This window comes from Cyrtonyx montezumae, unplaced genomic scaffold (assembly GCF_038088225.1).
Source record: "Cyrtonyx montezumae isolate F1298 unplaced genomic scaffold, pur_monq_1.0 scaffold_146, whole genome shotgun sequence".
NCBI lineage: Eukaryota > Metazoa > Chordata > Aves > Galliformes > Odontophoridae > Cyrtonyx > Cyrtonyx montezumae.
The window spans coordinates 41,848-52,543 of record NW_027071877.1 but is presented as its reverse complement, the minus strand read 5'-3'; the positions used below and the strand labels follow the sequence as shown (position 1 = coordinate 52,543).

At 69.3% G+C, this 10,696-nt stretch overlaps 4 protein-coding genes across 6 annotated transcripts; 2 read left to right on the top strand and 2 right to left on the bottom strand.

Moving 5' to 3' along the window:
* Positions 1-8: 8 nt before the first annotated feature.
* On the top strand, positions 9-2,808 carry SUV39H1 (SUV39H1 histone lysine methyltransferase; the record flags this gene model as incomplete). Its single annotated transcript, XM_065731618.1, is given in 11 exon segments — positions 9-53; positions 55-273; positions 275-340; positions 343-432; positions 434-478; positions 481-684; positions 1,797-1,892; positions 1,895-1,945; positions 2,031-2,118; positions 2,121-2,159; positions 2,669-2,808. Coding segments are annotated over 11 exon segments (1,083 nt in total), but the record flags the coding sequence as incomplete, so codon positions are not given.
* A 101-nt stretch (positions 2,809-2,909) lies between these two features.
* Positions 2,910-6,088, bottom strand: WDR13 (WD repeat domain 13). The gene is given in 14 exon segments (XM_065731624.1): positions 2,910-3,055; positions 3,057-3,115; positions 3,201-3,321; positions 3,395-3,475; positions 3,477-3,566; positions 3,650-3,739; positions 3,742-3,816; positions 4,166-4,402; positions 4,404-4,427; positions 4,429-4,475; positions 4,557-4,684; positions 4,761-4,855; positions 5,419-5,662; positions 6,017-6,088. Coding segments are annotated over 14 exon segments (1,458 nt in total). The 5' UTR covers positions 6,058-6,088; the 3' UTR covers positions 2,910-2,929.
* A 285-nt stretch (positions 6,089-6,373) lies between these two features.
* TAFAZZIN (tafazzin, phospholipid-lysophospholipid transacylase) lies at positions 6,374-8,427 on the top strand. 2 transcript variants are annotated; one of them, XM_065731622.1, is made up of 11 exons: positions 6,374-6,384; positions 6,808-6,919; positions 6,999-7,127; positions 7,226-7,271; positions 7,350-7,435; positions 7,557-7,637; positions 7,715-7,756; positions 7,850-7,912; positions 8,022-8,074; positions 8,150-8,227; positions 8,353-8,427. In XM_065731622.1, exons 2-11 carry the CDS (start codon positions 6,823-6,825, stop codon positions 8,404-8,406), a joined length of 729 nt encoding a protein of 242 aa, XP_065587694.1. In that variant the 5' UTR covers positions 6,374-6,384; positions 6,808-6,822; the 3' UTR covers positions 8,407-8,427. The 2 variants fall into 2 exon arrangements, with proteins under 2 accessions (XP_065587694.1, XP_065587693.1); XM_065731621.1 differs by having other exon boundaries at positions 8,317-8,427.
* A 298-nt stretch (positions 8,428-8,725) lies between these two features.
* BCAP31 (B cell receptor associated protein 31) lies at positions 8,726-10,268 on the bottom strand. Of its 2 annotated transcripts, none has more exons than XM_065731619.1 (7): positions 10,175-10,268; positions 10,000-10,100; positions 9,581-9,725; positions 9,378-9,513; positions 9,198-9,306; positions 9,028-9,128; positions 8,726-8,794 (listed from the first exon to the last, which is right to left on the bottom strand). In XM_065731619.1, exons 1-7 carry the CDS (start codon positions 10,264-10,266, stop codon positions 8,756-8,758), a joined length of 723 nt encoding a protein of 240 aa, XP_065587691.1. In that variant the 5' UTR covers positions 10,267-10,268; the 3' UTR covers positions 8,726-8,755. The 2 variants fall into 2 exon arrangements, with proteins under 2 accessions (XP_065587691.1, XP_065587692.1); XM_065731620.1 differs by having other exon boundaries at positions 9,198-9,303.
* Positions 10,269-10,696: the final 428 nt, after the last annotated feature.

The window sequence follows — 10,696 nt, the reverse complement described above, 5'->3', positions numbered from 1 at the left end:
CCCCCCGCCCTCCGCAGGGCGAGGAGTTCTACCTGGTGAAGTGGCGGGGGTACCCCCAGCACGGCCAACACGTGGGAGCCCCGCAAGAACCTGCGCTGCCGGGGGCTGCTGCAGCAGCTGCACCAGGACCTGGCGCGTGCCCCGGGGGGGCCGGTGCGGCCCGGCCCGCGGGGTCTGCCCGCCCGCGGTGCCTCCTCCTTCCTGGTGCAGAAAGCGGAGCAGCGCCGGGCGCTGCGGCGTTGGGAGCGGCTCCTGAACCGCACCCGCAGCCACCGCGGGCCGCATCGCCGTGGAGAACGAGGTGGACCTGCACGGCCCCCCCCGGGACTTCGTCTACATCGAACTGAGTACAAAGTGGGCGCCGGCGTGCAGCTGACGCCCGTGGCCGTGGGCTGCGAGTGCAGCGACTGCATGGCGCAGCCGGCGGGGGGCTTGCTGCCCCGGGGCCTCGCGCAACAAGTTCGCCTACAACGAGGCGGGGGCAGGTGGCGCATCCGCGCCGGGCTGCCCATCTACGAGTGCAACTCGCGCTGCCGCTGCGGCGCAGAGTGCCCCAACCGCGTGGTGCAGAAGGGCATCCGCTACGACCTCTGCATCTTCCGCACCGGCAACGGGCGCGGCTGGGGCGTGCGCACCATGCAGCGCATCCGCAAGAACAGCTTCGTCATGGAGTACGTGGGGGAGGTGAGCGCGGCGGGGGGGGAGGAGGGGGGGGGTGGGTTTGGGGGTGGCGGTGATGCGATGGTGACAGTTTGGGGGTGGGGGTCATGGTGGGGGGGCAATAGTGACAGTTTGGGGGGGTAGGGGGGTGGGGCAACAGTTTGGGGGTGGTAGGGAAGGGGTGGGGGTGATGTGGGGGGGCAATAGTGGACAGTTTGGGGGGGGGTAGTGAAGGCGTGGGGGTGGTTTGGGGGGATGGTAGTGGTAGTGAGGGTGACAGTTTGGGGGTGGGGGTGATGTGGGGGGGCAATAGTGACAGTTTGGGGGGGGTAGGGGGGTGGGGCGACAGTTTGGGGGTGGTAGGGAAGGGGGTGGGGGTGGTTTGGGGGTGGGGGTGATGTGGGGGGGCAATAGTGACAGTTTGGGGGGGGAGGGTGACGGGGTGAGGGTGACAGTTTTGGGGGTGGGGGGATGAGGGAGGGGTGGTGGTTTGGGGGGTGGCAGTGATGCGATGGTGACAGTTTGGGGGTGGGGGGTGACGTGGGGGGGCAATAGTGACAGTTTGGGGGGGGTAGGGGGTGGGCGACAGTTTGGGGGTGGTAGTGAAGGGGTGGGGGTCATGTGGGGGGGCAATAGTGAAAGTTTGGGGGTGGGTAGTGAAGGCGTGGGGGTGGTTTGGGGGGATGGTAGTGGTGTGAGGGTGACAGTTTGGGGGTGGGGGGTGACGTGGGGGGGCAATAGTGACAGTTTGGGGGGGGAGGGGGGGGGTGAGGGGGATGGTTTGGGGTTCGGGGTGGTGGTGATGTGAGAGGCAATTGTGACAGCTCAAGGGGGGCGGGGGGGATGGTTTAGTGGGTGGCAGTGGGTATGACGGTGCAAGTTTGGGGGGGGGTAGGGGCAGCGAGGGGTGACGGTTGGGGGTGGGGGTGAGGGAGGGGTGGTGGTTTGGGGGGGGCAGTGGTATGGTGAGGGTTTGGGGATGGTGGGGGGCTGACGGTGACGAGGATGGTTGGGGGAGGGGGGTGGTGACGGTTTGGGGGAGTGGTGATGTGGTGGGGAGACGGTGTGGGTTGCGGGGTGGTGGGTTGTGGGGTGCTGGTGGCGGTGGGGGGACGGTGCCGTGCCGCACCCCACAGATCATCACGTCGGAGGAGGCGGAGCGGCGCGGGCAGGTGTACGACCGCCAGGGCGCCACGTACCTCTTCGACCTGGACTACGTGGAGGACGTGGTACACCCGTGGACGCCGCGCACTACGGGAACATCTCCCACTTCGTCAACCACAGCGTGAGTGCCCCCCCCCCCCCCCCCACCCCCCACCCCCCAGAACCAGCGGGGTCGGCTGCGTCTGAGCCCCCCCCCCCCCCCGCAGTGCGACCCCAACCTGCAGGTGTACAACGTCTTCATCGAGAACCTGGACGAGCGGCTGCCGCGCATCGCCCTCTTCGCCACCCGCCCCATCGCGCCGGGGAGGAGCTCACCTTCGACTACAACATGCACGGTGCGGCCCCACGGCCCCGCCCCACACCCGTCACGGCTGACCCACAGCCACGCAGGGCCCCTGGGGCACCCACAGGGCTGGTGTGGGGATGCGTGTGTGTGGGGATGCGTGTGTGTGGGGAGGGGTCCCGTGGTGCTCTGGGTTGTGTGATGTGTGGGAGGGGTCCCAGGGTGCCCTGGGGATGCGTGTGTGTGGGGAGGGGTCCCAGGGTGCCCTGGGGATGTGTGTGTGTGGGGAGGGTCCCAGGGTGCCCTGGGGATGCGTGTGTGTGGGGAGGGGTCCCGCGGTGCTCTGGGGATGCGTGTGTGTGTGGGGAGGGGTCCCAGGGTGCCCTGGGGATGTGTGTGTGTGGGGAGGGGGTCCCGCGGTGCTCTGGGGTTGGTGTGGGTCCCGCGGTCCCCTGCAGTGTGTCCCAGCCCCACGGGATCTGTCCTCACTCCGCCCTGAGGAGCACGGGGGGGGGGGGAGGTGGGGTGCCCGTCTCTCACGGCCCTCCCCCCCCCCCGCAGTGGACCCGGTGGACGCAGAGAGCACCCGCATGGACTCCAACTTCAGCCTGGCCGGGGGGGGCCTGAGCAGCTCCCCCCGCTCCCGGGGCCGCATTGAGTGCAAGTGCGGGGCCGCCGCCTGCCGCAAGTACCTCTTCTGAGCCCAAGTGACGCCAGCGAGTCGCAAACACACGTGTTGCACGCAGTGGGGGTCCGTGCCATGCCGTGGGGAGGGGGGGCGGGGGGGCACACACATGGTGGGGGGGGGGGGGGGGCACCGAGTCACGCGTGCTGGCGGCGCCACACGATGACGGTGCCCGCGGCGTCGCTGGAGGCCAGCAGGCTCTCGTCGCAGTTGAAGGCGACGGCCAGCACGGCGCGGCCGTGGCCCTGCAGCGTGTTCACGGTGGGCGCGGGCGGAGCGGCCCACGTCGAAGAAGTGCACGCAGGCGTCCTCGCTGCCCGTCACTGGGGGGAGAGGGGGGAAAGGCAGAGTCGGAGCCGTGCCCCCCCCCCCCGGTCCCGTCCCGATCCCCCCCCCCCCCGTACGCACCGACGCAGGCGCCCTGGCGGAAGGACATGAGTGGGCAGAAGCAGCTGCGCAGCGCGTGCTCGCGGTGCCGCGTGGGGAAAACTGCGGCGTAAGCGCAGCCCCGGGCGCCCGAGCCCTCCTCCTCCACCACACACTGCAAAGGGATGAGCTCAGCCCCACCGACCCCACGCTGCCGCCCCCCCCCCCAGCCCCACAGCAGCCCACCGGAAGAGCAGCAGGCGGTCGGGGCAGGCGTTGACCAGCAGGGATGGGTCGGGGGCTTCGCGGCTGGCCCAGGGCGCGCGCCGACAAGCGACCGTGATGGAGCCCCCCCGCCTGCACCACCACGCGAGAGGCCTTGGTCAGCCGCCCCTGGGGGGAGAGGGGGTCATGGTGAGGGCAGCTCCATTCTGCCCCATGCCGCCACTGCCCCACGCTGCCGCCCCACGTACCGGTGCCGGGGGTCGCAGGAGGAAGGAGGAGATGGAGCCACGGTCGTCCCCAGCCCAGAGCACGCGGCCGGGGGCATCGAAGCACAGGGACAGCACCCGGCCCGGCAAGCCGCCCCCGCACCGCCCCGAGCCGCCTTCCCCGTGGAGATGTTCACCACACGCACCATGTGCCGGGCACTGCCCACCTGCGGGGGGACGGGGGTGGGGTGAGAGGTGGGGATAGGGGGCAGGGTGGGGTGGGGTGAGGCCTGGGAACAAGGACAGGATGGGATGAGGCAGGACAATGGTGCACAGCAATGGGACGCGCTGAGGGGGATGTGACACAGGGACCGGGGCGGGGGGGGACACGGGCACAGCGATGGGGAGGGGATGCAAGGACAGGATGCTGGGGGATGAGGCAGTGATAGGGGGCCGGGCAGCGATGGGGGGCTGGGCTGCGATGGGATGATGGGCAGCCATGGGGGGCCGGGCAGAGATGGGGGGCAGGGCAGCCATGGGGTGTGGGGGCAGCGATGGGGGGCCGGGCGCACTCACCACGGTCAGGTTGTTGTTGAGGGGCTGGAAGGCGCAGCACAGCAGCGCGGCGCCGTCGGGGTCGGGCACGCGGCGGATGCAGCGGGCCGTCGGCGGCGCCCAGAGGCGCAGCGTGCCGTCCAGCGAGGCCGACACCAGCACGTCGTTGGACAGCGACCACGCCAAGTCGGCCACGCCGCCCTCGTGGCCCCGCAGCACCCGCAGCACCGCCGGCGGCCCCGGCGCCAGGCGGCACACCCGAGATGGTGCCGTCCAGCGAGCAAGCACGCCAGCAGGTGCCGGTCGTCGTGAGCAAACTGCACCTTGGGCACTGCGGGCAATGTCAGCGCGGGCCCCCCCCCCCCGGCCCCGGGACCCCCCCCCCCGTGCCGCCCCCCGTGCCCCCGCTTACCGGCGCTGTCCGTGTGCTGGTCGAAGACGTGGTAGACGCCGGCGAAGGCGTAGTTCTCGCTCAGCGTGGTGTCGCCGGCCATGGCGCGGCTCGCCTCAGCCAGCGGGGTGGGCACGACGCCGGGGGGGCTGCGGGGTCGGGGTTGGCACGTGGACCCTCCCTCCCACCGGGGAAAAAAGCCCAAAGTGCTCCTGCAGAGCTCACCGCTCGTCGGTGCCCCCACGGGGGACTCCGGCGTGGGAACCGCGGCTCAGGGACCGTCTGTGGCCACGGGGAGCACGGGGGTCCTCCTCGAAGTCCTGGAAGGGGAAAGTGCGGTGTTGGGGGGGGGGGAGGGGTTACGCGGATCCAAGGAGGGGCACTGTCAGCCCGGATCCCCTCTGAGGGGTTTCAGGGACCTCGGGACGGACGCTGTGACCTCAAATGCCCCCCAGGCAGATGATGGCGGCCACGAAATAGATGATGCGAGCTGAGATCCCGCCCCCAAAGTGTGTTCCAGGGATGCTGTGACCCCAAATATCACCCCAAACGGGCACTGGGGACCGAGCGAGGGAACTGTGACCCCAAATCCCCCCCCCCCAAAACAACCGAGAACCATCCCAGGAGGAACACAGGGAAGCTGCGGCCCCAGATCCCCCCAGAACACCCCAGAGCGATCCCAGGAGAGACACAGTGACCCCCGATGCCCCCAGAGCAACTTAGGGTGACCCCAGGAAAAAGAGAGACCCCAAATCCTCCCCGGAATACATGGCAGGGGTCCCAGCGTGGGAGCTGCGGTCCCAAATGAGTCAAGCGGCCCCAAGCCGAGCCCCCACCGCCCCCCGTTACCCATCCCAAAGGGTGCCCCCCCCCCCCCCCGCACCTCCATGCGGTCCAGCGTGGTCCGGCTCGCCCGCAGAGCGCTGCCGCTGTGCGCCCGGCAGCTGCCGGCCTCGGACAGCGCCCCGTAGCGCTGCGCCAGGAGCCGCGCCCGCAGCCGCAGGTACCACCGCCGCGTGCCGCCCTCCAGCGCCCCGCCCTGCGCCTGCTCCCGCAGCAGCTGGCTGCGCCGCCGCACGTACTGCGTGCGGAACTGCGGGCAGCACGGCAGGCGGTACGCCGCGTACCTGAAACGGGGGGCGGGGGGGAATAGGGATGGGGGGATGGGGAGAATTGGGATGGGGGGATGGGGGAGATGGGGATGGGGGGATGGAGGGGATGGGGGAAATAGGGATGGGGAGAATAAGGATGGGGGGATGGGGATGGAGGGGATGGGGATGGAGGGGGTGGGGGGATGGGGAAATAGAGATGGGGGGATGGGGAGGGGATGGGGAAATAGGGATGGGGGGATGGGGAAATAGGGATGGGGGAAATAGGGATGCAGACAGGGAGATGGGGGATGGGGAGGGGCGTCACACCGCGCGCTGCCGCCGCGACCCCTCCCCACCCCCTCGCGGCGCTCCGCGTCCCCCCGGACTCACCGCGCGTCCACCGCCAGCACCTGCTGCCACACGGCGGCCATGGCGGCGGCCGCCCCCGGGCCCCGCCCGTCCCGATCCACCGCGGCGCGGAACCTCCGCCGCCCCAGCGCCAAAATGGCTCCGCGCGTCGCCCCGGCGACGGGACGGGGAGGGCGGGGCCTCGGCTCGGAGCCAGTAGGAGAGCGGGGGGCGGGGACGGGGCGGGGCTGTGCGCGCTGATTGGTTCCCGCCGTCCCGCCCCTCCCCGTCGCGCTTCGATTTACGGTTTCTCGACGCTCCTCCTCCGAGCTTTACGACGAAAGGCGGCGCTTTACGGCGGCGGAAGGTGCGGCGCAAGGTGCGGCGCAAGGTGCGGCGCGGGCGGAGGGGTCTGTGGGCGACGGGGGGGAAAGGGGGACCGGGTGATAATAACGGGGGAGACCGGGTGATAATAACGGGGGGGACCGGGTGATAATAACGGAGGAATGAGGAGGGAGCGGGGGGGAACCGAGAGATATAATGGTGGGGCGATGGGGGGGGGAACTGGGAGGTGTAATGGGGGAGTGAAGGGGGAGCCGGGGGGGTTGGGGGAAGTGGGGGATGTAAGGGGGGCAGCTTGGGTGCACCTGGGGGCAATGGGGCTGTACAGGGTCACCTGGGGGGTATTTGTGCTCAGCTGGGGGGCATTTAGGGGCACTTGGGCTCAGCTGGGGGGCAATGGCGGGTACTTGTGCTTAACTGGGGGTCCGTGGGGGCATTTGGGGTCACCCGGGGGTATCCTCGGGCTGGGGGTGCCAGCTGTGTCCCCCCAGCCCCGCCATGGCGCCATGCCTCTGGCCGTGAGATGGCCGTTCCCCGCAGGACCGCCGCTGTGCAGCCGCCTGGTGCTGGGCCTGGTGGGCACCTACAGCTGCCTCTGGACCCGTGAGTGCCCCACGGCCTGGGGGCCGGCCCCACAGCTTGGGGGGTGGGGGGGAATCCTCACTGTGCCCCCGCTCTGTAGGGTACCTGAACCGCCTGCGGGTGCACAACGCCGAAGTGCTGCACGAGCTGGTGGAGCGGCGGGGGCCGCGCACCCCACTCCTCACCCTCTCCAACCACCAGTCCTGCATGGATGACCCACATCTGTGGGGTGCGTGGGGCTATGGGGGGGGGTAGGGAGTGCTGGGGGTGTCCGTGGGTCTGGGGGCGGCTCATGGGTTTGTCGCTGTGCCCTTTTTCCACCCCCAGGATCCCTGAAGCTGCGCCACATTTGGAGCCTCCACAAAATGCGATGGTGAGGGGGAGGTCTGGGGGTGGGGGGGCATTGAGGAGGGGCCCCACGGACCCCCCCTCACCCTACGGCCACCTCCAGGACCCCCACCGCCGCAGACATCTGCTTCACCCGGGAGCTGCACTCGCGCTTCTTCAGCTTGGGGCGCTGCGTCCCCGTGTGCCGCGGTGAGGGCCGTTAGTGGGGGGGGGGGGGCAAACTGGGAGGGGGGAGGGCAAACTGGGAGGAGGGAGGGCAAACTGGGAGGGGCCGCGCTCATGCTGGGTGGGGGGGCTGTGATCTCTGCAGGGGACGGGGTCTACCAGCGGGGGATGGACTTCATCCTGGAGAAACTCAACCAGGGAGACTGGGTGCACGTCTTCCCCGAGGGTAGGGGGGCTCCTGGGGTGTGTGGGGTGGGGGGGGGACGCTCCAAGGGCCCCGATAACTCCTTCCCTGTTCCGCAGGCAAAGTGAACATGGGGCAGGAGTTTGTACGCTTCAAATGGGGTGAGATCCCCGTGCCCCCCCGCTGCTCTGTGCCCCACATATTCCTCCCCACACCTCACAGTTCCCCTTCCCCCCCCCCCGTACCCCCCCCAGGCATCGGGCGGCTCCTGGCTGAGTGCCGCCTGGACCCCATTGTGCTGCCCCTATGGCACGGCGGTGAGTGCACTGGTGTTGGTTTGGGGTTTTTTTGGGGGGCTGGAGTGGGGCTGGGCCCCGCTATGGGGCCAAGCCTTGCTGCTGGGCAGCGCTGACCCCGTTGTTCCAGGCATGAGCGATGTGCTGCCCAATGCCCCCCCCTATGTGCCCCGCGTGGGAAAGGTGAGTGACCCGGGGCAGAGGGACGGACAGAAACGGGGGGGGGGGAATCTGTGGGGCACTGACACTGTCCCACAGCGGATCACAGTGGTTGTGGGGCGACCCTTCAGCGTCCGACCTCTCCTGGAGCGGCTGAGGGCTGAAGGCACCTCCACGGTGAGTGGGTGTGGGGTTACGGGGCTGCTCTGCCCCACAGACTGGGGGGGCTCTGTGGGTCTAGCTCCACGCCTCCGCCCCTCCCCCAGGTGGACATGCGGAAAGCGCTGACAGATTTTGTGCAGCGGGAATTTGAGGCGCTGCGGAGCCACGCACGGACCTTACACCCGAGCACGTAGCTTGGGGGGCCGCCCCACGCACGGACAAGCAGGCAGAGCCCCCCCACCCCACGGTGCCAATAAAGGTGGTCGAGCTCTGCACCCCCTCCCCATTGCGTCCCCTCTCGGTCCCAGAGATGCGCGGATGCTGCGCCCGATCCCAAACCTTTATTGAAGCTCAAACTGTGGGGTGAGAAAGGGGGGGAGGGGCAGACCCCCAAAATGGGGCCACAGCCACACGGTGGGGCTCAGCCCCTCCCCCATCACCCCATAACGGAACTGCGGTGCCCATTGGGATGTGGTGGAGTGACCCCATCGGGGAACAACGCTCCCGGGGGCTGTGGGGTGGTCCTGGAGGGGGGTGGGCCCATCACTCCTCCTTTTTGTCTCGGGGGCCGTCGTGAGCTGCCTGGTGGGGAGGGGGGGGAGAGTGGTTGAGCAGAACGTCCCCTCTGTGCCCCCCCAGCGCTCCCAGTTATCCCCCACTGCCCCCATCTCTCCCAGTAACTCGTTTTCCCCCCATGCTCTGCCTTTTTTTACTCAGTGCTCCCAGACCCGCTCACATTATACCCCGACGCGACCCCAGTCCCGCACCAGGTACGTCCCCGTTCAATCCCAGTTGTGTCCCAGTGCCCCCAGTACCTGCAGCCGTGCGTGCTGCTCCAGGAGCCGGTCGTACTCCCGCGTCAGCCCCTCCGCCTGCCGCCGCATGGCCTGCACCTCGTTCTCTGCCTTCTCCAGCGCTGCAGGGCGGGGAGGTCACCCCACAGAGTCCCCCCCCGCTCCCCTTCCCCCCCTTTTCTCGTCCTTACTGCGCTTGCTGGCTGCCAGCTCCTCCTTCAGTTTCTCCACTTTGGCCTTCAGGCTCTCATTCTCAGCCTGGCTCGGGGGGGCTGCGTCCTCTCCTGCCTCCTGCAGCTGCTGCGGGGTGGGATGGAGGGGCTCAGAACCGCCTTCAGACCCCCCCCCCCAAATCCACGCCCCCCTTTTACCTTGCGCAGCGCCTCGTTGTCCTCCATGTAGCGCCGTGCCGCCTGGCTCGCCCCCTCCGCCTGCTTGCGGAACGCTTGGCTCGAGGCCCCGAGCAGCGCTTGCTGCGAGATCAGCGTGACCAGGCGCCGCAGGAGGCTGCGAAGGGGGCGTGAGCAGTAACCCCCCCACCCCCCCCAGCCCCCACCCCTTTCCCAGTACTCACAAGGAGAGCAGCAGCGCGAAGCCGGCCAAGTAGAGGTTGCGTTGGGCGCGGAACAGCCGCATGTGGAAGTGCTCCAGGGCCCCCGGCGTGCTGGGGAGCGCTGCCCGCTCAGCCGCGCCGTACTTGCGGGTCTCCCTGTAGGCATCTGGGGGGGGGTTATGGGGACCCTCCAAGCACAGGGGTGGGGGAGGTTGTGGGGGGGTCCCACAGCTATTGGGCAGAGTTACGAGGGGACTCGGGATTATAAGAGCTTGGGGCTTCATAGGGGTTATAGGAACACGTGGAGGTCTATAGGATAGTGAAGAGAGTAGGGAGGACTGCGGGGAAGTTATGGGGGGGACTGCGGGGAAGTTATGGGGGGGACTGCGGGGAAGTTATGGGGGGGACTGCGGGGAAGTTATGGGGGTGCAGAACCTCACCCAGCAGCAGCAGGACGAGGATGACGATGAGCACCACGAAGGCTGTGTTGCCATAGGCCACCGCCAGCCCCACCAGGCGCGACTTGAAGATCTTCTGCCATCTTTGTGGGTGGGGGGTGGGGCGGGGAGTTAGGGCACTCCCGGCTCCGGGCCGACCCTCCCCCAAAACGCTCACCTGGTGGGGGACACGAAGGGAACGCAGAGCAGGAGGACCAGGAAGACCTCAGCGTAGAGGAAGGTGGCCACAACGGTCCACTGAAGACTCATGGCGCCCTGGGGGTGCGTGGGGTGAGCGGGACCCCCGGAACCCACGGAGTTCCCTTTACCATCCCCCCCCCCATCCCTCTCAGGACCCCAATACCGCTCCGCAGCGCCCCCAGAGCTCCCATAGGAACGCTCAGGGCTCCCGTGATCCCCTTCGGAGCATCCCAAGGACCTCCCCGGGACCCCCATCTCGGAACCGCCGCCCCCCCCGGATCCATCCCGACCCCTCCCCCCACCTCACACCGCAACCGCCGCTCCTCCGCCACCGCCCCCGGACGGAAAGAGGAAGCTGCCCACCGGAAGTGCCCGCCCCCGGCTGGGCCGGGGACCAATCAGCGCCGCGCGTTCCTCTTCCGCCCCCTGCCGGTGAGCAAAGGTTGCGGAGCCGGCCTCACTTCCGGGTTTCCGCACGCGTGCGCAGAACCCCAGCGCC

Coding starts and splice junctions, on each gene's coding strand:
- TAFAZZIN (XM_065731621.1), top strand. CDS start 6,823: ATGCCTCTGGCCGTGAGATGGCCGTTCCCCGCAGGACCGCCGCTGTGC. Junction 7,128..7,225: donor GGATGACCCACATCTGTGGG/GTGCGTGGGGCT, acceptor TTCCACCCCCAG/GATCCCTGAAGCTGCGCCAC. Junction 8,228..8,316: donor GGGCTGAAGGCACCTCCACG/GTGAGTGGGTGT, acceptor CCCCTCCCCCAG/GTGGACATGCGGAAAGCGCT.
- BCAP31 (XM_065731619.1), bottom strand. CDS start 10,266: ATGAGTCTTCAGTGGACCGTTGTGGCCACCTTCCTCTACGCTGAGGTC. Junction 9,307..9,377: donor ACAACGAGGCGCTGCGCAAG/GTAAAAGGGGGG, acceptor CCCACCCCGCAG/CAGCTGCAGGAGGCAGGAGA. Junction 9,129..9,197: donor GCTGGCAGCCAGCAAGCGCA/GTAAGGACGAGA, acceptor CCCGCCCTGCAG/CGCTGGAGAAGGCAGAGAAC.